Source organism: Henckelia pumila, chromosome 2 (genome assembly GCF_033568475.1).
Source record: "Henckelia pumila isolate YLH828 chromosome 2, ASM3356847v2, whole genome shotgun sequence".
NCBI lineage: Eukaryota > Viridiplantae > Streptophyta > Magnoliopsida > Lamiales > Gesneriaceae > Henckelia > Henckelia pumila.
The window spans coordinates 151727071-151754578 of record NC_133121.1 but is presented as its reverse complement, the minus strand read 5'-3'; the positions used below and the strand labels follow the sequence as shown (position 1 = coordinate 151754578).

The window sequence follows — 27508 nt, the reverse complement described above, 5'->3', positions numbered from 1 at the left end:
ACAAAATCCATCTTCACATGCATCCACTTCCATTCCAGAATCCACAAACTCTTAACTAGACCACCTGGTCGTCGATACTCTTCCTTGACCTGCTGACAAACAAAACAACGAGAGACAAACTGATACACACTATGTTTCATACCTTTCCACCAGAATCTGGTATGTAGACCCTTATACATCTTGATACTGCCTGGGTTCATGGCGAATCTACTACGATTTGCTTGAGATAGAACTTCGTCTCGCAGGGCTGAGTCATCAGGTACCACGATTCTACCAGGCAAACACAACAATCCGTCTGTCTGAAAGTGAAAATCGAACGTGTTGTCTCCCTGAGCAAGTCTTGCTAATTTCTGCATCTTAGAATCAGAAAAATGCACTTCTCGGATACGAGAAAAAAAAAGATGGATTAGTTAGTACTGAGAAAACTAGGATTCCCTGTTTTACTTTCTTATGCCGAAACATAAACCCTGAAGAACAACAATCTCAAATGTTACTAGCCCTTTCACTAATACTGAGAGCACTGATACTCATTTTCCGGCTAAGTTCGTCCGCCACTGAGTTCGAAGTACCTGGATGGTACTTAATCTAGCAATCATAATCTTTGAGAAGATCTAACCATCAACGTTGTCAGATGTTCAGCTCTGCCTGAGTGAACAAGTACTTAAAACTCTTATGGTCTGAAAATATCTCAAACCTCTTGCCATACAGATAATGATGCCAAATCTTCAGTGCAAACACGATGCTGCAAGCTCTAAATCGTGCATTGGGTAATTTCCTTCGTGGGTCTTCAATTGTCTAGAAACATAGGCAATTACGTGCTCATTCTATGTCAACAGATATCCCAACCCTTGAAGAGATGCATCTGTAAAAATCACATAGCCTTCGGGTCCAGATGGTAATGCAAGAACATGTGCAGTAGTCAATCGGCCTTTCAACTCGTCAAAGCTCTGCTCGCACTCGCTTGACCAGACAAAAGGAACATCTTTTCTTGTCAGCTGTGTCAATGGTCTAGCAATTTGCAAAAAATTCTTGATAAACCGCCGATAATACCCTGCCAAACCCAAAAAGCTACGAATATCTGAAGCTGTAGTCTGACACGACGAATTCAAAATAGCTTCAGTCTTACTTGGGTCAACTGATACTCCTCGAGAGAGATGACATGACTAAGAAACACTACTCAGTCAATCAAAACTCGCACTTGCTAAAATTGGAATATAACTTCTTCTCAAAGAGAATCTGCAGTACAAGTCTCAAGTGCTACGCATGTTCATCAACACTGCACGAGTAGACAAAAATGTCGTCAATAAAGACCACGACAAACTTGTCTAGGTAATCGTGTAATACCCTGGTCATCAAATCCATGAACACCGCATGAGCATTTGTCAACCCAAAAGGCATCACTAAAAAATTATAGTGACCATATTGGGTACGAAATGTTGTCTTCGAGATATCCACATCTCGAACACGCAACTGATGATACCCTGACCGCAAGTCAATCTTAAAGTACACAGAGGTACCCTGGTGTTGATAGAACAAATCATCAATCCATGGCAAAGGATATTTGTTCTTAACCGTCGCACGGTTCAACTGTCTGTAATCGATACAAAGACGCATACACCATCCTTCTTTTTAACAAAAAAAACTGACGCTCCCCAAGGTGAAATGCTCGGTCGGATATATCCCTTATCCAAAAAATCTTTCAAATTTTGTTGCAACTCTCTCATCTCTGCTGGTGCTAGACGATAAGGCGCACGAGAAATCGGTGCCATCCATGGAACAAGTTCAATCCCAAACTCGACCTCTCGGACTGGAGGAAACCCTGGAATATCATTTCAAAAGACATCTGGGGTACTCACAAACTACTGGTAACTGCTCTACAAACCTACTACCTACGGATGTATCAACTACATGGATAAGGTATCCTTCCCCACCTGTCTCTAAAGCCTGAAAAGCCCTCAAAGCTGAAACCAGAAGCATAAGAGGTCGCACTCCTTCACCATAGAAAAACCAACTATCACCCTCAACCGAACGAAACTGAAAAATCTTCTGATAAAAATCCATCGTAGCTCTATAAGAGGTCAAAATATCAATACCCAAAATACAGTCAAAATCCTCCATCGCTAGAATCATAAAGTTTGCTAACAACTCAGAGCCCTCAAACTCTAAAGTACATCCCAAGACTAAATGCTTGGCCAAAGATGAATGACCATTTGAGGTAGACACAGATAACACTACGTCTAGAGGTATGTACGACAATCTATAGCGCTTATTAAATCTTGCTGAAACAAACGAATGCGATGCACCAGTATCTATAAGAACAAAAGCAGGAATTCCGCACAATTTAAATGTACCTACAATAACTTCCTCATTCTCTTTCTGAACCTGATCATGGCTTAGGGATTATACTTGGCCGGGAATACGTGGTCTCTGGTTGGTGCTTCCAACCGACTGTCCTGATGTCCTCTACGGAGCTGATGACTGTGAACCGAAACCAGATGTTGATCCCAAACATTTTGTGGGCAATCCCTCTTCTGTGCCCCATCTGGCCATAACAAAAACAATCGCCACTGGCTACACGACATCTGTCTGTAGGATGATTTCCTCCACACTTCTCACACTGACCCTTATTCTTTCCAAAACTGTACACACCTTTACTGGATCCCTATCTTGACCCCGATCTTGAAGAAGAAGAATGTGTACCCGATTTCTTGAAATATTGGCCTCGCGGACCCAAGTAATTTCCTCGTCGGAAAGAAGAAGAAAAGTTTCGGTTTCTCTTGAGGGTATTCTCCAATTGGCGGCAACGCTTCACCAATACTTCATACGACGTCGGATCATTGTTGATAGACACTAGAGAATAAATATACGGATTGAGACTTTGCAGAAAAAGATCATATTTGACCTCCGAGCTGCTGGCAACATACGGGAAATAAGGCAAAAGCTCAAAGAACTTCAATTTGTACTCTTCAATGGACATGCTGCCCTGTTTCAGATTCATCAGCTCATTCGTCTTCGTTGGGCGTAGAACTGTAAGAAAGTAAAATTCTCGAAATGTCTTACGGAATTCTTCCCAAGTAGCTGAGCCTTGCGCTGTTATGATCGGTGCGGAAGTAGAATTCCACCACTTACGAGAATTCCCATGAAGAAGGAATTTAACAGCCTGTACTTTTTGCTCATCAGTGAAACGATACACTTCGAAGTAAGTTTCCATTTCTTCCATCCAGTTCTCAGCCACATCCGGATTATCGCCTCCCTCTAATGGCTTTGGAGCCATCTGCACGAATCTGCGCAAATCAAACATATTCTATCACCCCTGAGGCGATGGTGCCTCTGACGTTGTTCCCTGACCTTGTCCTCCCCCCCCATCGACCACCGATGCTCCCATGACTTTCATCATCTCGACCAGCCATCTAGCAAGAGTAGCAAAAATTAAACCTCAAGACTGTACACTTATGTCCCAAATTCAATGCATGCTCTGATACCAATAAATGTAGTGACCCAATCGGTTCACTTCTTTATCAAAGCTTAAGAATGCAAATTTACTTAATCCAATTAAAAACAACAGATACAGCAGAAACATTTAAATAAAAAATCTTACAATCTACCGACAGAACAACTGGTTTCTCAAATAATAATACAACCCAATCGAAAACTAAATTCCAAAATCTCAATACAGAAAATCTGGAATGATACAATCCTCCCTGCAGATCAACGACCGCTACCACTCGGTCCGTTCAACCTAAGTCTTACCCCGTGGAATGGGGTGTCTAGAACAAAACCATGTACGTGAGCATAAAACGCCCAGTACAAAAGTATGAGTATACATGTGCGATGAATGCAAATGCAAGTGAAGGTATAGGAAACCTATCCTCAATAGAACTCTTCTAAGTCAAAGGCGCCATGGTATGTAGCACAATGGGCCGTTGCATCAGGAGGTACTCTCATACCATAAACCGTGGATATATCCGGGTCCAAAACTATGATTCTAATCCACAAAATATAACGGGGCTGAGCGACCCCTCTGATGGTAGTATCAATGAAATACAGACTCAACGTGTCAATGTATGCAGCATAATATCAGTGACATAATAAATTCACATATAATTAATGCCACATAAAACATGCAGACATAGAACATGTGTGAGGCCTCGGTTCTAATCATCGATTCTAATCATCTAATTAGTAATAGTAAAAACAATTCAAGAATCAAGATGGAAAACAAATAAAATTTTTTTTGAGTGAACAGTGCCCGCTCGATCGGTTAATTCTTACCGATCGTGCGGCCAAATTATCAAGCCACTGCCCGGAGCTAAAAGGCCCTCCGCTCGATCGGTTAAAACTTACCGATCGAGCGGACACAAAAAGATCAAACTTCTGCCTCAGTACAGGGGTGCTCGCTCGATCGAAAGCTCTGATACCACCTGTTGTGGGGACCCGGGTTGCTAATCTCATCTTAGGGAAATAAATGATTCATTAACAATTAATCATGTAATAAAAGATTGTTCAAACCAAGAGCTAAAAAAATATATATATATATATATATATTTTTTAAAGAAGGCCCCTCGCTCGATCGGGTAAACCTTACCGATCGAGCGAGCACAAAGTATAAACCCTCGGGTCTGCAAACATATGGCCTCGCTCGATCGGTTAAACTCTACCGATCGAGCGGGCAGAAAATCGACTTCTTTGTTTTGGACAAAATAGGCCTTGCTCAATCGGTTACATTCTACCGATCGAGCGGGCATACCCTACTCCAAAACTGCAGCTCTGTATCAGAAAAATTCTGATTTTTCTTTCTTTCAAATCCAATCTCAACTCAAGAAATTCGACAGTAAGATAAATCACATTCAACAAGATATATAAGTATTCAAATCTAAGTTCATACAATCTTCTAAATATATCATGCATGCAATCCATCTAGTTCAAGCTAATTAGAAATACATCAGGAGTTTGAATTACATAACGACTCCTAAACATCGAGGCTCACTTCTAATCCCTCATCCACTTAGCCATGCTGACTCTGACTGGCTCCTGCCCCACCTGTTGGCAAGTTCACATATAGACAAAGACAACAGTCGGATAATCCGATGAGAATAGTATTCCAAGTAAAAGAGACTAGCATACAATATCACATAATATATCAAAACATGATATATAATCAAATTCCACATATTCCTCAAGTAATTCATTCAACTGCGGAATTAAAATGATATGCCTGACTTTTAAAACTTCTGGATTATCAGACTCAGATAATCAAAAGGAATTCTTCTTTCTTTCTTCGGTTTGGGATCTCGAGGTTAAAATATCCAACAATCACACCGAACTCCCCTTTCGAGGTGGATGAGGTATATTTTAATCCTCTAGACTCTAGGGCATTATAGTGAGTTAATCGACACTTGTAGTAAATCGCCTACCAAAGCCACTCAACTATAATCTCCAGATCGTCTAATTCAAAATGAATAATCAATCGGCTCAAAATGAATGCATATGAAATCTCATGCATTCAATCATCAATTCAATCATAAGTTCAAATAAGCATATAAACATGCAATATGTGATTTCTTCTAAGACACTCGAATCAATCCGGATTCAAGTTAATCATCCTATTTCATTCCAAAGTCGTCTTATACCTCTTCTCGTCGCTTCACACTCTTCAGTCTGTAAAACAATAAATCCTCAATTCAATATCAACTCAAGTTCATCAATCTATATAGAAATACATCGATGCTATACCGGCTCAACTCTTCCAAACTAAAAAAAGCTGCAACTCTAGCAACTCCAAGGACTCCCAATCAATCTCTCAGAAGAAGTCACAGATCAATATCGACATCAAAAACTCAATCAAACTCGATACGATCAAAACATCGAAACGATATCCAAAACTCAAACTGACGGCATAACGGCTATAAACTGATCAAACCAAAATTGCAGACAGCAGTATATCAATTCCAAATACTCAAACCAATCATCTAAGATCATTTCCAAGTTAAACCCAACACATCTCAAAAATCTATGTTTCGAAAATCATAAGAAAAATCATATCAAATTCGATCGTCGATATATCTCCGAACCGTCTTAGATATACTATCACAGCAATCTCAAGAACATCCTCTCCGAATATCAATCAATTCTAAAGACATCCAAAAATTCAAACCTCGTAGAAATAAGAGAAACTTACTTCTAAACGGAGCACTCGATGCTGCGATCGCAAATATCAACTTCAGATCAAATTCCAACGGACGGATCGAGTTAAAATCGAAATCACAAAAGCTTGGAAGCTTTTCTCTCGCCTTCAATGGAGATAGGCGACTTGGAGGAGGAAGGGAGGAAAATGAAGAAGACTTAGTCAAGTCTCTAAGTTATAACAAATCTCCCTTTTGCGTTCTAGTCCCTGAAAATTTTGAATTTTTGCAAAATAGTCCCTGATCAATTAAAAGTCGGATCTTGAATTCTGAAATCACTGATTATCTCAAATAAGCTCAATTAAGATAAAAACGGGGCATTACAATTCTCCCCCTCTAAGTATAGATTTCGTCCTCAAAATCGAATACTATTCAATCTTAAAGGCTAAGAGATAAACCCAAAACTGCAAAAGAATTCATCTCTCAGACAATAAGTCCAGAAAACGTTGCCTCAAAATAGACTTTGTCTCCCAAATCTCTTCTTTAAGTCCGTAACAGCTCCACTGCACTTAATACAAACTAAATCGGTTTGTCTTAGAACTGCTTCTAATTCAGGTCAAAACTCTGAATCAGTCGTCTCAAGCAATTTGTCATCTCCACAAATCCGGTCTCATCAACTAAAGAGCAAAATAAATTTTGATCTGGTAATCCAACAACAAGGATCTGGTGATAATCCGCATCAAAAGACGAAAAAACACTTCGGGAGAACCAGAAAAAGACGGAATAACACAAGTCTGTAGGCAAGATCGCCTATCATCTCCAGATTCTCGTGAGATTAAAACAATATCAAAAATGATTCCTCTCTCTTCTCATATCTGAAAACTCCTCTGAAAATCAAAATCTTCAGAAATATTCGATCTTCTCGATCAAAAATACAAAGTCTGCATCTAAAATTCGTATTCTTCGACTTTCTAGTTCAAGTCGTCTTCCTTCTCGATCGACAATATTTATCTGTCCTAAAAATCTCGAATCAAAATTGGTCTCAACTCAGGTGACTCAGATAATTCATCTTCTCAATTCAATGAGATTTTCGATTCTGCTCGTACAACTCATCGAAAGATGCCATCAAGATAATAATTTGATAGATGTTCTTGCACAAACTTCATATGAGTAAGCGACACTCGTCACTAGTGCAAGGATCAAGCACGATACTCCAGATCTTCTCCTCTCGAAGTCCGAGAGTTTCACATCTTCCCCTAATTCGAACCATGGACCTTTAGGACAGGTACCATGAATTACCAAGTCTGGTAATAATTTAGCTTAAGAGATGGCATGGACCGCTCACCCTCATCTAGTCCAATCCAGCTATTCAGATATTGGGTCAGCCCAGCACTACATCTCAGCAAGGCCTCTAAATCCAATTTGTCTGCTCGGACTGTCCGTCGTTCTAAGGATATCAAATTGTACTCAAATAACAAAAGTCTCTTCGAAGACTATACCAGAAGAAAGGGTATAACACAGATCTCTATCTGAAATGACTAAAATTCTGCAATCAAACAATCTGACAAAAGTTCTGCCAGAATATCTAACATCTGATCAAGTCTGAGAATCATTCTGTAGGGAATACAATAGAAAATTCATCAATATGTCAATCATAACAGATTGTACCTAAAACTCATACTGATCAGTAGCTTCATGACGAAACCATCAAAACACTATCTCTAAAACAATCTGAACCAGAATAAACGGTATCACAGACCATCGGGTCGTAGTTTCTTTGCTTTCAACTGTAGACAAAACACAATATCGCAATTCCTAACTCCACATCGTTCTTAAACTGTTTCTCACAGAACTGACTCTGATCATCGCAAATCTTTCGATCATCTAAAAGAATACTGAAAACCCTACAATGTGCCAATCTCCAGATATGTTGTCTCTAAATCAGAGACATCTAGCACAACACTATGCTCAATCTCAAAATAGAGCATCAATACTGACCTGAATTTCAGGCGGGTTCGGTTCCGACTTTTCTTCATTGAATTTTGAAAGTCAAATCAAATCTGTGAATGATCTTGATCTTCTCAAACAATTCGGATAATTCGACTCAAAAGCTAAATGCTGATGGAACTCCTATCTGCTTCAAATTCTAAACTGGAAGTGTTGTATTCATCAATCAAGGAGAAAGCCGATAGTAGATAAAATAAAAACAAATCTTTCGGCTCAGAGCATCAGCTACTGCATTCAATCTCTCCGGATAGAATCAGATTCCCAATCAAGAATTCCTCAGTGTTTCTAATCATCTTCTCTTTCTCATACCCAATCTGTACGGCGAAACCAGTACTACACCTTCCAAGATCAGTAAGATTACGGAAATCTCCTCATAAGAACAACGATAACAGAACTTATAATCAATAAGATCGCGACGAGATCAAAGTTCAGATTCAGACATAGAGTCTCGAGCGTCTTCTACTGTTTCGATGCTCAAGCTAATAAGTTATTCTTCCAACAAGAATATGCCTCAAATCTCAATAAGAAGAAGTGCAAAGCACTGTAAGGTAGTCAATACAGAAGAATAATGAATTCTGAAGCGCTGGTCAATCTCTTATTCAAATCCATAAGAACTGGTATCATAAGATTAAGTCCAGACATAATAATATATTCTGCTGAGTAATCGGCTTTATGAACGATAAGAATTCCTCACAGAATATGAGATAGTACTCAAACATCTTCAAAACCCAGGTAAAGACGTCGATCCAGATCAATTCATATTCGTTCCGATCTTGAGGTGATCAACAGAAAATTCCACCTCCAGATAACATGGTTGAGAAGAACAACTCAAACCAATCAAAATTCCGACGTCGATAGAATATCATATAACTGCTCGACTTGCAAATCAGCGATCATCATCCAAGAATCTAAATGATCAGTACAACTCTTCAAACGGATGTGAATTCCACCGATACGAATACTCACAAATTCATCTAACATCTCTGGGAGATTTGACTTCCAAAATTCCTAATTGTTGTAGGAGCATCTTCCAATTCAAACGGCACTACAATTCAAAGCGGTCGTACCTCAATCTGAGTGCAGTCTAAGGAACACTTCCTCTCTCTTCTCAACCGCGATGTCCTGTCCTCAAGTCAGAGTTATCTCGATCTGACAATCAGAGGAATTCCTAGAATCTCATCCGGATCAAATTCGACCCACTCTATACCCACTGGTATATCACCCAAATTGGGTTACAATTCAGGACATCGACTGCATCATTGAGAATTCCTCCGCACAATTCAAAGGATTTCCACTCGTTTAATGATTCAGATCTGAATCTGGCAACCTTTGAACACATTCAACAGTGGCTCTGTACTTGGTTAAACAGCCCAACGGATAGTAAAATTTAAATCCGAAAGCCAAAGTACTATAATGTCTAGTTCAATCTTATTCCCATTCAAAACAAGAGTTGCAACTAAAGAACCCAAAAGCTCAACAAGAAGGGAATTCATCATCTAGATTCCTTAAAAGAAATAAGGGAACTCACCCAAAATTCATCAGTCAGAAAAACAGAGAAACCCAAATTCAAACTGTTACCTGCTAAGTCATCTTCAAGTGCAGCTCTAGTCCGCGGATCCTCGATTAAGAGCAAAGACTAAAGTCTGTTGCATCGGAGGTTGATTCACATCCAGACTACCTCCTAATAACTTCTGATGAGGTGATTGAAAGAATTAACCACAGAATCTTACCAACTGGCTGAACCATCGGTCTACAACAACATCTCGACCGAGATCCAATGGTAACACGCTGAGAACAACTCCTCGCGTAGTGTCCTGTCTGATGATGGATAAAAAAACTACGATAAATTCCAAGACAATGCTCAGCGAGGTGTCGACCTTCACAGTTATTGCAAAACATTCCAGAAGATTCAGAACTCTGTCCTAAACCCAATTCTATCGATCCGCTGGGGCTAGAAGAACTTCTCCCAGACTTCTTGAATCGTTTTCCTCTTGGTTGCAAATGATCCCTGGGGATATTTCCTCTATATCCAATCTATTTCTAGAACGAGATCTGTCGAAGAAAATCAGTTATAAATAAATTCCAAGAAATCTACCAATCTTTGGCAATCCAGTGAATTAGGTACATAACTAACCGAATTCGTCGGTTGTCGGTGTATTCTTGAGAATCAAACAATTGATCAAATTCCTCTAACCATATTTCACACAAGAATGGCATTTCCATTATTCTTCAGAGTCGACGGTTAAAATGACTAAAATCTCATCAATAATTCTTCAATCAGTGCCGAATAGATAGCCATCTGATCAGTCGCACTATCACTCTATCCTGTTTGGATTCTATGCAGTTCGATTCCTGTTCAATATACATCAAGAACATATATCTCATACTCAAGAGAGTTAGGAAACAATTACCTCGATCTTCCAACATTCGGTGTCCAAAACCTCTTTCTCGAATAATTCAACCATCTCGAGCAAATTCGAATTCGCACCAGGAATCCAAGCAATTGATATCTCAAGTAAATCATGCTTTATAAATTTTAATCACATAATCATGTAATTCAAATAATTCTCAATCAATAAAGCATGCTCGCATGATATTTAATAACTCAATTAAAAAAAATTCAAACACAAGCGAGAATTCAATTCATGCGGACTCGATCTACCCCTTTCACTCTAATTCAGTCCAAGATCTTATCTCTCTGATACCACTTAATGTGAGGCATCAGTTCTAATCATCGATTCTAATCATCTAATTAGTAATAGTAAAAACAATGCAAGAATCAAGATGGAAAACAGATAAATTTTTTTTTGAGTGAACAGTGCCCGCTCGATCTGTTAATTCTTACTGATCGAGCGGCCAAGAATTATCAAGCCACTGCCTGGAACTAAAAGGCCCTCCGCTCGATCGGTTAAAACTTACCGATCGAGCGGACACAAAAAGATCAAACTTCTGCCTCAGTACAGGGGTGCTCAATCGATCGGTAATATTCAACCGATCGAGCGAGATGCTCTGTACCAGAAAATTTCTGATTTTTCTTTCTTTCAAATCCAATCTCAACTCAAGAAATTCGACAGTAAGATAAATCCCATTCAACATGATATATAAGTATTCAAATCTAAGTTCATACAATCTTCTAAATATATCATGCATGCAATCTATCTAGTTCAAGCTAATTAGAAATACATCATGAGTTCGAATTAAATAACGACTCCTAAACATCGAGGCTCACTTCTAATCCCTCATCCACTTAGCCATGCTGACTCTGACTGGTTCCTGCCCCACCTGTTGCCAAGTTCACATACAGACAAAAACAACAGCCGGATAATCGGATGAGAATAATATTCCCAGTAAAAGAGACTAGCATACAATATCACATAATATATCAAAACATGATATATAATCAAATTCCACATATTCCTCAAGTAATTCATTCAACTGCGGAATTAAATGATATGCATGACTTTTAAAACTTCTGGATTATCAGACACAGATAATCAAAAGGAATTCTTCTTTCTTTCTTTGGTTTGGGATCCCGAGGTTAAAATATCCAACAATCACACCGAACTCCCCTTTCGAGGTGGATGAGGTATATTTTAATCCTCTAGACTCTAGGGCATTATAGTGAGTTAATCGACACTTGTAGTAAATCGCCTACCAAGGCCACTCAACTATAATCTCCAGATCGTCTAATTCAAAATGAATAATCAATCGGCTCAAAATGAATGCATATGAAATCTCATGCATTCAATCATCAATTCAATCATAAGTTCAAATAAGCATATAAACATGCAATATGTGATTTCTTCTAGGATACTCGAATCAATCTGGATTCAAGTTAATCGTCATATTTCATTCCAAAGTCGTCTTATACCTCTTCTCGTCGCTTCACACTCTTCAATCTGTAAAACAATAAATCCTCAATTCAATATCAACTCAAGTTCATCAATCGATATAGAAAGACATCGATACTATACCGGCTCAACTCTTCCAAACTGACAAAAGCTGCAACTCTAGCAACTCCAAGGACTCCCAATAAATCTATCAGAAGAAGTCACAGATCAATATCGACATCAAAAACTCAATCAAACTCGATACGATCAAAACATCGAAATGCTATCCAAAACTCAAACTGACGGCATAACGGCTGTAAACTGATCAAACCGAAATTGCAGACAGCAGTATATCAATTACAAATACTCAAACCAATCATCTAAAATCATTTCCAAGTCAAACCCAACATATCTCAAAAATCTAAGTTTCAAAAATCATAAGAAAAATCATATCAAATCCGATCGTCGATATATCTCCGAACCGTCTTAGATATACTATCACACCAACCTCAAGAACATCCTCTCCGAATATCAATCAATTCTAAAGACATCCAAAAATTCAAACCTCGTAGAAATATGAGAAACTTACTTCTAAACGGAGCACTCGATGCTGCGATTGCAAATATCAACTTCAGATCAAATTCCAACGGACGGATCGAGTTAAAATCGAAATCACAAAATCTTGGAAGCTTTTCTCTCGCCTTCAATGGAGATAGGCGACTTGGAGGAGGAAGGGAGGAAAATGAATAAGACTTAGTCAAGTCTCTAAGTTATACAAATCTCCCTTTTGCGTTCTAGTCCCTGAAAATTTTGAATTTTTGAAAAATAGTTCCTGATCAATAAAAAGTCGGCTCTTGAATTCTGAAATCACTGATTATCTCAAATAAGCTCAATTAAGATAAAAACGGGGCGTTACAACATGGATACTCAACCAGGATATCTCGGATAGTACGCCCATACCTCTATCCAGACAAATCAAGCACCCTAACAATCTAGCAGTCCAGGTACTCAAAGTCCAATCCTATCATCAACAATCACCATATCACTTATAATGCTCTAAAAGCATTAACTAAGCTATTACATACTCCCTAATCTCTATAAGGATCCAAAATTATAACTGCGTCCGTCGTCAGCACGCTGATGGTGACTGCCTCAAAACTCAAGAAATGCTCTGTTACTACCCCCGCAGCGCTCCGCCAGTCTCGGCCCTCCAGTAGGGCGCCTAGGAACCCCTAAAACTGACTAGAAGAAGCTAGGAATGAGAGAGAGAGAAGAGAAAATGTTCGAATAGAAATGAACCTCGGCACCCCTATATATAGACAACGATCGAAACTTCTGATCGCACAATCAGAGCTTCCGATCCGATCGAAACTTCCGATCCGTGCTTCCGATCTCTCTCTGCCAACCACATGTATTGCTTCTAAAGTCTCACTACAACAAAAAAAACTAATAGACAAGGGTGAAAAAATGTTGTTAAAAGGGGGTCTGAAACCGATGTTAAATGTCATATTGTTAAAAGTGCGGTCAAAGACAACAATTAAAAATCATATTCTTTTTGAGCCAACGACAACGGTTTTACAACGGTGAAAAACCGTTGTCGTTGGCTCACAAAGACAACGTTTAAAAACCGTTGTCTTTTTTAACGCACTTTTAACTACAGGACCTTTAACATCAGTTTTAAAAATCCCTTAACAACGCTTTTTCATTCTTGTCTTTTTTCAGGTATAAAATAAAAAAATACAATTTCCAATATTAAAAATTGCTCAAAATTTGAAATTTGAAAATAAAATATAATGTAAAATTTTTCAATTTTGTAAATTACTCAATATCAAAATTTAAATCCTAATCACGGACACTTGAAAATAGAGCTATGCTAATATCTTGATAAACTTGAAACCACATCTTTTTTCCTAAATAGAGATTCTTCATGAAACTCGCATCCATCTTTTCTTCTGATTTGTCTGTACAATCAACTAAGCATCCCCACACTCAGCAATATAAAAAGGGAAGCATATTTAGGAACCAAAATACAAAAAGTTTAAAAAACCAGAACACAATTTAGCAACAATTAAAAATATAAAGAACCGAAGATTAGCACCTTTCATGAGTATATATTGAAATATCTGGATCTTCCCTCTGCTCCTCCAATGTTGTTTGAAAAAATCATTGCCCAAAACCCATTTTAATCGCAAAAGCTATATGTTAGCTAAATTAAAACTTATACCCAGAAATAAAAAAGAACATATATTTCAAGATCCTTGAGAATGCATATAACAAGGAAAGATTCTTTGGCACATAAAGATCATTTCACATAATTTAAATCAGCATCAAATCCTCAAAACTATGCAGGAGCATAAACGAATACACGATTGAAAATTCTAACACAAGAACCCTAAACTATGGCATCGCAGATATCAACCCAAGCAAAATCCCACCTCAAATCAACCAAAGAAAAGAACTCCTGGCCCACACGATAAAAGGTAACAACATAAACAACCATATTTAAGGAAAAAAGCTTTTATTTATTTTTAAGGGAAGTTAAGATGATTTCATTGATCACAAAAGTTTGGGAATAATCGAATCGAACCTCAACAAGAGCGACAAAAGCTATGCTAGTGCAATATTTTGGTATGAAAACTTGTATGAAGATTCAGAGAAAAAGGGGTCCATCTGTAGTGACCCTTACCCGGATCACCTACTAAACAGAACTTAGGCATGCAATTTACTTAATTAAACAGATATCAGAATAAAACTGCGGAAATCATAAACATTATACAATCCCAAGTAAAGGAATCTGTAATTTATCCATTAATATACAACCAAATCGAATAGCTGTATAAACCCAAACAACAGTAATAAAACCTAGACGAAGCTCCAGCTAGCAAACCACTGACTAGCCTCTCCTGGATCCACCCTCCTCGTCCAATTGCAAACCTGCCCCATGGAATAGGGTGTCCAGATAATACAGAGTACGCGACGTGAGCATAAAACGCTCAGTACAAGAGTATGAGTATACATGCATGCAAAGTGAACTCCCTATAGACTCGAGGTCAAGGATCAGATAACAGAGACAGACCGGGCCCTGGTATGTAGCACGCTGTGCCGTCGCTTCAGGAGGTGGCTCCCATACCGAGATAACCATGGATACGCCGGACCCAAATCGATAGAAGTCCATCCACTAACAGGATAGGGTACAACCCTACTAACAGACATCTCGAAAGAGATACAGCAAGATGCAAATGAATGCAACATAATATTATGGCATATAAATCATGCAGTCACATAATACATGCATACTCAGTCAGGATATCTCGAACAGTACTTTCGTACCTCAAAACAGTGCAAGCTCTACCAACTCTAGGTCCACGCCTATAGTCTGCTCTACACTGCCAAATGATACTACTATCATTAAAGTGCTCTAAAAACCTTAACTAAGCTATTGCATACTCCTAAATATTTATAGGAAGCAAAAGCTATACCTTCGTCCGTCGTTAGCTCTTTGATGTCGGTGCCTCCAGAACTTGGGCACAACTCCGCTACGACTACCGAACGCCTCGCCGACCTTCAGACCAAGCCTAAGAAGACTAGAACAGCTCCAAAAGGACTAGAATGGAAAGGAGAACTCGGAATTGGCAAATGAAAGTGAAGTCTCGGCCTTCTATTTATAGACAACGATCGGAACTTCCGATCCTTGATCGGAACGTCCGAACCTCGATCGGAACGTCCAATCCTGCCATCGGAGCTTCCGAAGATCCTGATCTGCCACGTGTCAAAATATCACTTGTTGACTTCGGATAGGGGTGATCGGAGCTTCCGATCCTGATCGGAGCTTCCGATCTAGCCAATCGTCATGGATGACGTAATATGATCGGAGCTTCCGTTCCTGCACCGGAGCTTCCGATCCTGTTCGAAACTTCCGATCCTACCTTCGGAGCTTCCGAACTCTATTCAAGTAATTATGATTAATTCCTTAATTACTGATTTTGGTTATGGGATACTACATTCTCCCCCACTTAAGATATTTTGTCCTCGAAATCAGATCTTAAGTACCGAATGCAAATACAGAAATCAGAAACATTCTTTATTCAAATCAAACGTTTACAGAGTTTGCAAATGAATACAACTCAAAGAATGAAATCAAAACAACTCAGGATGGTCTTTACGCATCCTGTCCTCAAGTTCCCAAGTAGCTTCCTCAGTGCCTCGGCGCTGCCACTGAACTAAAACCAAAGGAATGACTTTGTTCCGTAAAACCTTATCCTTATAATCCAGGATACGAAGAGGTTTCTCAACATAAGTCAAATCCTTGTCTACCTGAACCTCAGACCGCTGCAGAATATGAGATTCATCCGCCACATACCGTCGCAAAAGAGATACGTGGAACACGTCGTGAATACTGGATAGATGCGGTGGCAAAGCTAGTCGATAAGCCAAATCGCCAATGCTCTCCAAGATCTCAAACGGACCGATAAATCTGGGAGACAACTTGCCCTTAAGGCCAAATCTGAGAATCTTGCGGAAAGGTGACACTCTCAGAAACACTTTCTCCCCGACCTCGAACTGCAAAGGCCTACGCTTGATGTTAGCATAGCTGGCCTGACGATCCTGTGCAGTCTTAATCCGTTTCTTGATTTGATCAACAATATCTATCGCCTGCTGGATAAACTCCGGCCCCTCAGCCTGTCTCTCCCCCACCTCTTCCCAGAAGAGTGGAGTACGACAACGTCACCCATACAACGCCTCAAAGGGTGCCATCCCAATACTAGTGTGATAGCTGTTGTTGTAAGCGAACTCGATCAACGGCAAATGATCCTGCCAGGCTGAACCAAAATCCATGACGCACGTTCTGAGCATATCCTCCAAAGTACGGATAGTGCGCTCTGACTGACCATCAGTCTCCGGATGATAGGCTGTACTCAAACTGAGAGTAGTACCCATCGCACGCTGAACACTCCCCCAGAATCTAGAAGTAAACCTGGGGTCCCGATCGCTGACAATGCTCACAGGCACTTCATGAAGTCGAACGATCTCTTGAATGTACATCCGTGCCATGCGATCCACAGAGTACTCTCGGCTATAGGCAATGAAATGCGCTGACTTGGTGAGTCGGTCCACCACAACCCAGATAGCATCACAGTTCTTCGGAGATACCGGCAAATGGGTCACAAAGTCCATTGTGATAAACTCCCATTTCCATTCAGGGATAGGCAGACTGTGAAGCAATCCTCCAGGTCGTCGGTGCTCTGTCTTGACCTGTTGACACACCAAACATCTCGAAACAAACTGATAAACACTGCGTTTCATTTCCTTCCACCAAAAACGAGTACGTAGATCCTTGTACATCTTGTTGCTCCCAGGATGAATACTCAACTTAGTGCGATGCGCCTGAGACAAAATCTCCTCTCGCAACTCTTCATCCTGCGGAATCACAAGCCTACCAGACAAACACAGAAAGCCATCTGACTGATAATGAAATCCAGACGAGCTACCCTCGTTAGCTAGATGAGCTAAATGCTGGGTCTTTGAATCAGACATCTGAGCATCTCGGATCCGCGAATACAAGGCTGGCTCAGATAATATCGCAAACATTTGGATACTCTACATACCTTTCTTATGCTTGAAGGTATAACCTGAAGTACAACAGTCACTGATCGCACTAGACATCGAACAAGTCTGAAGTGCGGATAGTCGCACCTTGCGACTCAAAGCATCAGCGGTGAGATTAGCAGCTCCCGGATGGTACTTAATCTCGCAATCATAGTCCTTAAGCAAGTCCATCCAACGTCTCTGTCTCATGTTCAACTCCGCCTGAGTGAACAAATATTTGAGACTCTTATGGTCGGTGAAGATCTCAAATTTCTCGCCATACAGATAATGACGCCAGATCTTCAAAGAGAACACAATGGCTGCTAACTCCAAATCATGGACTGGGTAGTTGTCCTCGTGAAGCTTCAGCTGTCTAGAAGCGTATGCGATCACATGCCCATTCTGAGTCAGGACACAACCTAACCCCTGAAGAGAAGCATCCGTGTAAACCACATACCCTCCAGATCCTGACGGTAATGCCAACACCGGCGCAGAAGTCAACCGCCGTCGAAGCTCACAGAAATTCTCCTCACACTCGGAGGACCACTCCAAATCCACACCCTTGCGGGTAAGCTGCGTCAACGGTCGAGCTAACTGAGAGAAGTTCATAATGAAGCGACGATAATACCCTGCTAGACCCAGAAAACTACGGATCTCAGCCACTGTCGTCGGACGCGACCAATTAAGTACCGCTTCAATCTTGCTTGGATCAACAGAAATCCCTTCCCTTGATATGATATGGCCAAGAAAGACCACTCTATCCATCCAGAACTCACACTTGCTCAGCTTGGCATACAACTGCTCATCTCGAAGAGTTTGTAGTACCAACCGCAAGTGAGAAACATGCTCCTCCGTATTACGCGAATAAACCAAGATGTCGTCAATAAAGACCACGACAAACTTGTCCAAATACTCCCTGAAGACACGGTTCATCAGATCCATGAATATAGCCGGCGCATTAGTCAAACCAAATGGCATCACTAGGAACTCGTAATGCCCATAGCGAGTACGGAATGTAGTCTTGGCTACGTCCTGATCACGGACTCTCAACTGATGATACCCAGATCTCAAGTCAATCTCGGAGTAAACTGATGTGCCCTGCAGCTGGTCAAACAAGTCATCAATACGAGGCAACGGATACTTGTTCTTCACAGTGACTCGATTCAGCTGCCGATAGTCAATGCACAGCCGCATCGATCCATCCTTCTTCTTCACGAAGAGAACAGGAGCTCCCCAAGGAGATACACTAGGATGAATGTACCCCTTGTCCAAAAGATCCTGTAGCTGGTTCTTCAACTCACGCATCTCTGACGGAGCCAGACGATACGGTGCTCTAGAAATAGGCGAAGTACCCGGCATCAACTCTATGCCAAACTCGACTTCCCTAGCAGGAGGAAAACCCGGAATCTCATCAGGAAATACATCTGGAAATTCATCCACAACAGGAATGCTCTCTATCCCAATGCTCTCAGCGGACAAATCAACTGCATAGATAAGGTAGCCTTCCCCACCAGACTCTAGAGCTCGACAGGCTCTCAAAGCTGATACCAAAGGCATCGGAGGTCGCGCTCCCTCACCATAGAAAAACCAGCTCTCACTCCCTTCCGGATGAAAGCATACTAATCTCTGATAGCAGTCCACTGAAGCTCGATAGGTAGCCAACATATCTATTCCCAGAATGCAATCAAAGTCGTCCATCGCCAGGACCATGAGATTTGCTAACAGAATGTTCCCTTCGAACTCTAAAGGGCAACCCATCACTAGACGCTTAGCCAGAGCAGATTGGCCCGTCGGAGTAGAAACAGACATCACTACATCTAGTGCAATGCATGGTAACTTATGCCTCTTAACAAAATGTGCAGAAATGAAGGAATGAGATGCACCAGTGTCAATAAGTACAAGAGCAGGTATACCATAAAGCAAAAATGTACCTGCGATGACTTTCTCATTATCCTCCACAGCCTGATCATGTCTCAGGGCAAACACCTGGCCAGAAGCTCGTGGCCTCAAATGAGAACTCCCAGCAGACTGTCCCTGCGACCTCTGCTGAACGGTGGCCTGAGAACCCGATCCTGAACCAGATCCAAAACCGCCTCCCCCAGACAGTGGACAATCCCTCCGGATATGACCAGTCTCTCCACAACGGAAACAAGCTCCAGAAGCTCTACGGCACTTGTCGGATGGATGGTTCTTCCCACAGTGATCACACTTGTCCTTCTTACCAAAACGGACAACGCCTCCAGAACCAGAGGAAGAAGAAGATCCAGACTTCTTGAAAGTTTGGGCACGGGGACCCAAAGAACTAGCAGGCCTCGACTGAGGGAAAGACCTGTTCCGCCGAATGCTGTCCTCCGCCTGGTGACAACGGCTCACCAAACCCTCGTAGGACATGTCATCGCCAACCGCCACACGGTCATGGATCTCAGGGTTAAGGCCCTGAAGGAACAGATTATACTTCATCTCTGAGCTATCAGCAATCTCGGGGCAATAGGATAGCAGATCAAAGAACCTCTGCTGATACTCATCAATAGACATGGCTCCCTGTCGAAGACTCAGTAGCTTGCCTGCCTTCGACTGACGGAGTGCCAGAGGAAAATACCGCTTTTGGAAAGCTGTGCGGAACTCGGCCCAGGTGGCCACTCCTCTCGCCGCAACAAAAGGTGCAGAAGTAAACCTCCACCACCTGCGCGCACGCCCATCCAGAAGATAGCCAAGGGTCTCCACCTTCTGCTCCTCGGTGCATTGGAAGGTCTGAAAAGTCGTCTCCATGCGGTATAACCAGTTCTCCGCATCCTCCGCAGACTCACCTCCAACTAAGGGCTTAGGACTCATAGCTAAGAATCAACGCACAGTGAAACGCTCGTCGTCGTGATGACGATGACGCCGTTCTCGACGAGGCTCCCGGTCGGCATCACCCCAACGCCCACCAACACTACCATGAGAACTCTGGTCGTCACGATTTGCCATCTACAAAAATACCTCAAAATGAGACTAAATCCCAAGAATTCTTTTGCATGCTCTGATACCATAAATGTAGTGACCCTTACCCGGATCACCTACTAAACAGAACTTAGGCATGCAATTTACTTAATTAAACAGATATCAGAATAAAACTGCAGAAATCATAAACATTATACAATCCCAAGTAAAGGAATCTGTAATTTATCCAATAATATACAACCAAATCGAATAGCTGTATAAACCCAAACAACAGTAATAAAACCTAGACGAAGCTCCAGCTGGCAAACCACTGACTAGCCTCTCCTGGATCCACCCTCCTCGTCCAATTGCAAACCTGCCCCATGGAATAGGGTGTCCAAAAAATACAGAGTACGCGACGTGAGCATAAAACGCTCAGTACAAGAGTATGAGTATACATGCATGCAAAGTGAACTCCCTATAGACTCGAGGTCAAGGATCAGATAACAGAGACAGACCGGGCCCTGGTATGTAGCACGCTGTGCCGTCGCTTCATGAGGTGGCTCCCATACCGAGATAACCGTGGATACGCCGGACCCAAATCGATGGAAGTCCATCCACTAACAGGATAGGGTACAACCCTACTAACAGACATCTCGAAAGAGATACAACAAGATGCAAATGAATGCAACATAATATTATGACATATAAATCATGCAGTCACATAATACATGCATACTCAGTCAGGATATCTCGAACAGTACTTTCGTACCTCAAAACAGTGCAAGCTCTACCAACTCTAGGTCCACGTCTATAGTCTGCTCTACACTGCCAAATGATACTACTATCATTAAAGTGCTCTAAAAACCTTAACTAATCTATTGCATACTCCTAAATATTTATAGGAAGCAAAAGCTATACCTTCATCCGTCGTTAGCCCTTTGATGTCGGTGCCTCCAGAACTTGGGCACAACTCCGCTACGACTACCGAACGCCTCGCCGACCTCCGGACCAAGCCTAAGAAGACTAGAACAGCTCCAAAAGGACTAGAATGGAAAGGAGAACTCGGAACTGGCAAATGAAAGTGAAGTCTCGGCCTTCTATTTATAGACAACGATCGAAACTTCCGATCCTTGATCGGAACGTCCGAACCTCGATCGGAACGTCCGATCCTGCCATTGGAGCTTCCGAAGATCCTGATCTGCCACGTGTCAAAATATCACTTGTTGACTTCGGATAGGGGTGATCGGAGCTTCCGATCCTGATCGGAGCTTCCGATCTAGCCAATCGTCATGGATGACGTAATATGATTGGAGCTTCCGTTCCTGCACCGGAGCTTCCGATCCTGTTCGGAACTTCCGATCCTACCTTCGGAGCTTCCGAACTCTATTCAAGTAATTATGATTAATTCCTTAATTACTGATTTTGGTTACGGGCTACTACACCATCATTTGTCAATATCCAAATCCATAGAACGCCTTTTAATGATCGACAACAATATCAAACCAATTTTATACGAAAAGAACATTTGAGAATTCTATGCTTGTGTCATTTTCAAAAGGATAAACTTGAGGGTCTAGCTGTGGGACTGGAAGCACAAACTATTGATTTTGCAAGATAATCAATCCTCGACCATAAATACTTAAGATCAGAAGGAAAAAAAAAACTGCACTAAAACAATCCAAATAAGAAAGCTTGAACTTAGAAGGTTCAACTGATTACAAACAGTGGGACTGCTATCTCTATTTTAGTTACACTTCTTTCGTACCCTTCTTCCACATTCACTTCACATATAATTTATAAAGAATTCTATTTATGCATCGTACTGAAATGATCTAAATTTCATGTGAATGAACACGCATTTGCAGATCACCACATGCAACTTACATTTCTAAGGAGCTTTAATACAAATTTGTGATCACAAGATGGAGAGGCCAGTATTTTGTAAGCATTTATCATTTGAACACGAAAAGAAAATCAACATAAAAGCTCTTGCGACAATTAAAATTGAATGTGGTAGGGGATTCCTTATCCTCCCCCATCCCAATACTTCCTCTCCCTTCATCTTCTTTCTATCTTTTACATTCATTGATTATTAAAGCAACAGCAGAGAACTCATCAAACCCAAGAAATTTGACTAAAGAGAAAAACAAAAGAATGGGGGACAAAACATACCTATTTTATTCTAGAGGAATTGATGGGTCGGTTTTAACTTCACTGCTTTTGAAGAGAACATTCTTGGATGTTTTTTAGAGCGATAATAACCAAGCACCTTAACAATAAGATTAGTTAAAAATCAGATAATAGTGATAACAAAATATTTCAGTACAGTGAATATCAGTAACTTTGGTAATACCAGCTTCCATGGTGCATGATTGCTTTTGTCATTCAGGCAGAAATCATGAATAGTAAGAGAAAGCCTGGATGTTGATTGCTCCAGATTTCATGAACATATATATTGCAACAAAAAATGCACCTGTCGTCCCATTTTTCTATCTCCTTCAACACTCTTGAAGTCATTTACAATTGCGATACCAAACTAAAAAGAATGAATGAGAACAAAAATTATAAATAGTATCAATTGGCTAAAGGGATAAGAATACTTTGAGAGAGATCTAATACACCAGCTATGCTGTAGAGAAGCGTTAGAATGAAATTGTCCAACGTAAGAGTCCCAAACAAAGCTTGACCTGCCCACCTATCATTCATATAAACAAGGATTTTAAACAAAATTACACTAAACAAAATTTAATCTTGCACATCTTACAAAAGACACTTGATATATAATAGTTGTCACGAAATGGAATTACCAAAGTAAACTGATATAGCTTGCCCCCAAAGAGAAATTTCCAATCCACCCATTTCGTTTAAGCTGCAGTAAATAAGAATCTCAATCAAAGTCTAGCTGATCTTTATTCAAAGATGAGATGAATAACCATACAGAGGAAATGCAAGAAGCCTTGAATACCTTTAAAGGTGGAGCTGAGTAGATGTGAGACACCAACGACCCAACAAGAGACAGGTAAAAAATCACTGGAAAATCGTGTCCTGCCTAATAATTCTACGTGTTACTTAGTGGAAACTTAGGCTACTTAAGAGAAGAAGTGACACTATTTCAGGTTGCGTGCCTACCCACATATAGTAGACCGGCCAAACCAACACACGCTAGAAGTAGCACCCATATTTGTGTAATCACCTGAAAATATTGACAAACATAATCAGGACATTCTTGCAGGATGTAATTCCAGAAAACAGTCAGAGAATCACATACCTCATTCTCAGATATTGCGCCCGACGGCAATGGACGATAAGGCTCATTAATGGCATCAATTTCTCTATCATACCAATCATTTAATGTCTATAAATTGAGTCGTGAAACAACATTACTTGTATTCTCAAGTACTAGAATTGCAATATTGAGTAACTTGTCATCATGTAAGAAGTACCTGAGTGTATCCAGTTAGACATGGACCAGGCATCATCTTTAATCAAAACAGGCCCTGGATTCTCCTTCTCCGAGGCTGTTTCCTTAACCTAGACACATTTCTTCCCAATGCAGCAGCTTTCCGGGCTCAATATCCACTTTTTCCCCGAATAGTTTTGTTTCTTGGATCCATTAATATCCAAAGAGACTCCCATCGAACCCAGAGGATTCGCCAATATCCCCGTCTGGCTGTTCCAGCTAGCCTCTGAAGAAGCCGTGGGCGTTGTCTTAAACAATCTCGATCGAAAATTCGAATTCACAGAAGACATCCTTTGAATCGACACCGAATCTTGACTCTTCTTATGCTAAATAGGTTTCTTCGGGTAGTTTTTCGAGTAATTAATTGGTCTTTCTTAAATACTTCTGCGCATCGAAATCAGTCTCTAGAATCAGCAATTAACATTAATAAACAAAAAATGGTGAAAAGTTCTTCTGGAAAACACAAGCATTGCGAGCAAATCTAGGTCTCACAGAAAGTACCTTCGATAGAAGAGAAACTCCAAAACTGTAGAGAGTAATATGTAATCGATCGATTAGAGTTAATGAGACTTCACAGTGCAACGCCATCGTGAAAAATTAACAGCCGCCGGTGGGAGATGGTGTCGATCAAAAATTTAGGGCTGGCCGCTGGGAGATTTATTTCCCCGAAACTGAACCTTAAATTTCTTATAATTATCATAGAATAAGGGTCCAATTAATCCATATATATATATATATATATATATATATATATATATATTTAAAAAAAGGTTAATAGACAACGGTTTAAACACACACAAAGACAATGGTTTTAAAAAACCGTTGTCTTTTAACAAAAAAAGACGCTCACAGACATCAGTTTTAAAAATCGATGTCGATGATCACCAACAACAACGGTTTTTAAGGAACCGTTGTCTTTGAGATTAAAAAAAATTCATTGACAACGGTTTCAGTAAAAACCCTTGTTAAATATCAAAGTACAACGGGTTTTTATAAAACCATTGTATTTTGTGTGATGTTAATTACCCTTGTTGTTGAAGTGGTTGTCTGCCGACAGTAGATCGGAGCTTCCTATCCTTGACGTCGCTGCTTACGTAATATTTCGGACAACTGGAAATTTGGGACGTTCGGAGCTTCCAATCCCACTTCGGAGATTCCGAACTCCCCAGAGCTTCCGAACCCAAAACTATGGCTTCGATCACTTCGGAGCTTCCGATTCTTTTGAAGCTCAAAGCTCTACCAGACCATTCTTGATCTTTCTTGATCAATTCCTCAACTCCTTAAATCCATTTGAGGATCTTTTAATCAGGTTTTATCCAATTAAACATAATTAAGTGCTTGATTAACTTAATTTGGAGATGGGTTACTACATAAGTCCTCTTCCCAAAAATGCTATGCAAAGATAATCTGGGTATATAATAAGTGGCCCGGAGGGAGGGCAAGGATAGAGGATCAAAAATGAGAGAAGTGTATGTCGTGGGAGAGGAATATACTATTTTAAAAGAAGAACAGGGGTAGGTGGAGGTGGAGGTTTTGATCGAGAAATTAGGGAAGACCATTAAAATTGCTCGGGATCTAGAAACCACTATTCATGTCAAGGTGAGGTTTTGGAGAAGAACGCGGACATTTTCGCGTGGTATTCCTCTAAATTGGTAGGGATCCCTACTCATGTAGCCGAGAAAAAATTGAATATCGTCATGGGTTCTCGACCAATCAAGAAGAAGAGGAATTTTGGGATTGAAAAAGACAGGGTGATAGTAGACCAAGATCAGGGAGGTACAGTTCCCTACATGGATTTCCAATATGGTCCTGGTCTCGAAAAGCCACGGGAAAATGGAGAATTTGCGTGGATTTCCGGGACCTGAACAAGGCTTGTCCAAAAGACTGTTATCCCTTACTCCGAATCGATCAACTTGTAGATTCCACCTCGAGTATGAGATACTCTGTTTTATGGATGCCTATCAGGGATATCACCAAATCCCCCCGGCCCGGGAATATCAATTTAAAATTACCTTCATCACCTCGGGGTGGACCTTCTGTTATTTGGTCATGCCCTTCGGGTTAAATAATGCAAAGGCCACGTATCAGAGGTTGATGGATAAGATTTTTGAGAAACAGGCCGAGAGGAATGTGGAGGTGTGAGACCTCGGTTCTAAACAACTAATCTCGGTATTAACAACAATTAAGGCAAGCTACAATCCAAGATTCAAAGCAACAATTTTTTTTTTTTTGAATAGTGCTCGGATCGATCCGTAAGATCTTACGGATCGATCCAGACAAAATTTTTGAAATTTCTGTCCGAAAAAAAAACATCCCTCGCTCGATCCGCAAGATCTTGCAGATCAAGCGAGACACAAAAATAAAAACAGAGAACAGCATAAAAAGCTCTCGCTCGATCCGCAACTTTCTGCCGATCGAGCGAGGACAGATACAGGGCAAGAACAGCAGAATTTATGCTAAAATCTCAAGTCCAAAACCATCAACTAATAATCATGCATTACAATCATGAATTCTCCAACTAATACATGAAGTTCTAGAGTTGATCAAATGTCCAAAAGGCTAGAACATGCAACGATCATATCTCGACAAGGCTATTACAATACGAATACAAACATAAGAAGTTCGAATTCTAACATGATACTATCTAAACTAGATGAACATGCTGACACGACTTCTAAACCGAGTCTCACTACTAGCTTTCTCTCTTGAAGCTAACCATGCCTCTTCTGACTTGGTCCTGCCCCTCCTGTTGCCAAGTACACATACAAAACAAAGCAACAGCCGGAAAACTGGTGAATGATAATCCCAGTAAAAGCAACATATCAAATAATGGATATACAACATGCTATCAAAACAACATATTCAAGTCGAAGCTAAAGATATGCATGTCTTTAAAACCAGGATATCGATTCTGATAAACAAGGGAGTGCTGCTCTGCTTTTGGGATCCCGAGGATGAGATCACGTAACGACTCACCGACTCTCCCAATCGAGGTGGTGCCACGTATCCCACTCCTCTAGACTTTGAGCAACCATAATGAGTATGCTAGCACTAGGCAAAATACTACAACCTAGGCCACTCAATCATAGTTCCCAAACGTCTAAACAAAAAGGGCGGTTCTGCCCGCTGAAAACAAGATTGGCTCAAGATGAATGCATAAAAGAAACATAAAACATAAGCCATTTAACAAAAGCCAATACAATCAAACAAAACACAAGTTCCTCATGCTAGAACAAGTGTAGATGCAAGTATGTGATTTCAAAAGGGAAAACTCGAGAACCACAGTCCCGAGTATGCTATCCCGCTACGATGACTGCTTTTACCTTTCAATGCAGTAGCTCTCAAGTCTGGATACGCTACAAAGAGATTGTATCAAAGTCTAACCAATCTATACAACAACAAGGTAATGGTTCAAGGTAAACTCTTTATACCGTTCTTTGTTCAAATATCTGAAACGATCAAACAGCTGCTAACTCAGGGCTTGAAAACTCCAAACGAATCTATTCAGATACAAGAGATGATTGATCAATAACCACGATCAACTTACAAGCCAAGTTCATAAATAAAAAACGGTTCGAAAT

General features: G+C 40.6%; 2 protein-coding genes across 2 annotated transcripts; both read right to left on the bottom strand.

Moving 5' to 3' along the window:
- Positions 1-824: 824 nt before the first annotated feature.
- Positions 825-3274, bottom strand: LOC140878701 (uncharacterized). The gene is made up of 4 exons (XM_073282317.1): positions 2701-3274; positions 1932-2309; positions 1754-1819; positions 825-1051 (listed from the first exon to the last, which is right to left on the bottom strand). The coding sequence occupies exons 1-4, from the start codon at positions 3272-3274 to the stop codon at positions 825-827; spliced, it is 1245 nt and encodes a 414-aa protein (XP_073138418.1).
- A 19-nt stretch (positions 3275-3293) lies between these two features.
- Positions 3294-23946, bottom strand: LOC140878700 (chlorophyll synthase, chloroplastic-like). Its single transcript, XM_073282316.1, has 7 exons — positions 23911-23946; positions 23736-23822; positions 23601-23660; positions 23275-23336; positions 23087-23162; positions 22941-23003; positions 3294-3410 (listed from the first exon to the last, which is right to left on the bottom strand). Exons 1-7 carry the CDS (start codon positions 23944-23946, stop codon positions 3294-3296), a joined length of 501 nt encoding a protein of 166 aa, XP_073138417.1.
- Between the last annotated feature and the right edge of the window lie 3562 nt (positions 23947-27508).

Coding starts and splice junctions, on each gene's coding strand:
- LOC140878701 (XM_073282317.1), bottom strand. CDS start 3,274: ATGGCTCCAAAGCCATTAGAGGGAGGCGATAATCCGGATGTGGCTGAG. Junction 2,310..2,700: donor CCAATATTTCAAGAAATCGG/GTACACATTCTT, acceptor TTGTTCTTATAG/ATACTGGTGCATCGCATTCG. Junction 1,820..1,931: donor TTTTCAGGCTTTAGAGACAG/GTGGGGAAGGAT, acceptor ATGATATTCCAG/GGTTTCCTCCAGTCCGAGAG.
- LOC140878700 (XM_073282316.1), bottom strand. CDS start 23,946: ATGATGCCTGGTCCATGTCTAACTGGATACACTCAG. Junction 23,823..23,910: donor GTCTAACTGGATACACTCAG/GTACTTCTTACA, acceptor CTCAATTTATAG/ACATTAAATGATTGGTATGA. Junction 23,004..23,086: donor TTCTCTACAGCATAGCTGGT/GTATTAGATCTC, acceptor CATTCTTTTTAG/TTTGGTATCGCAATTGTAAA.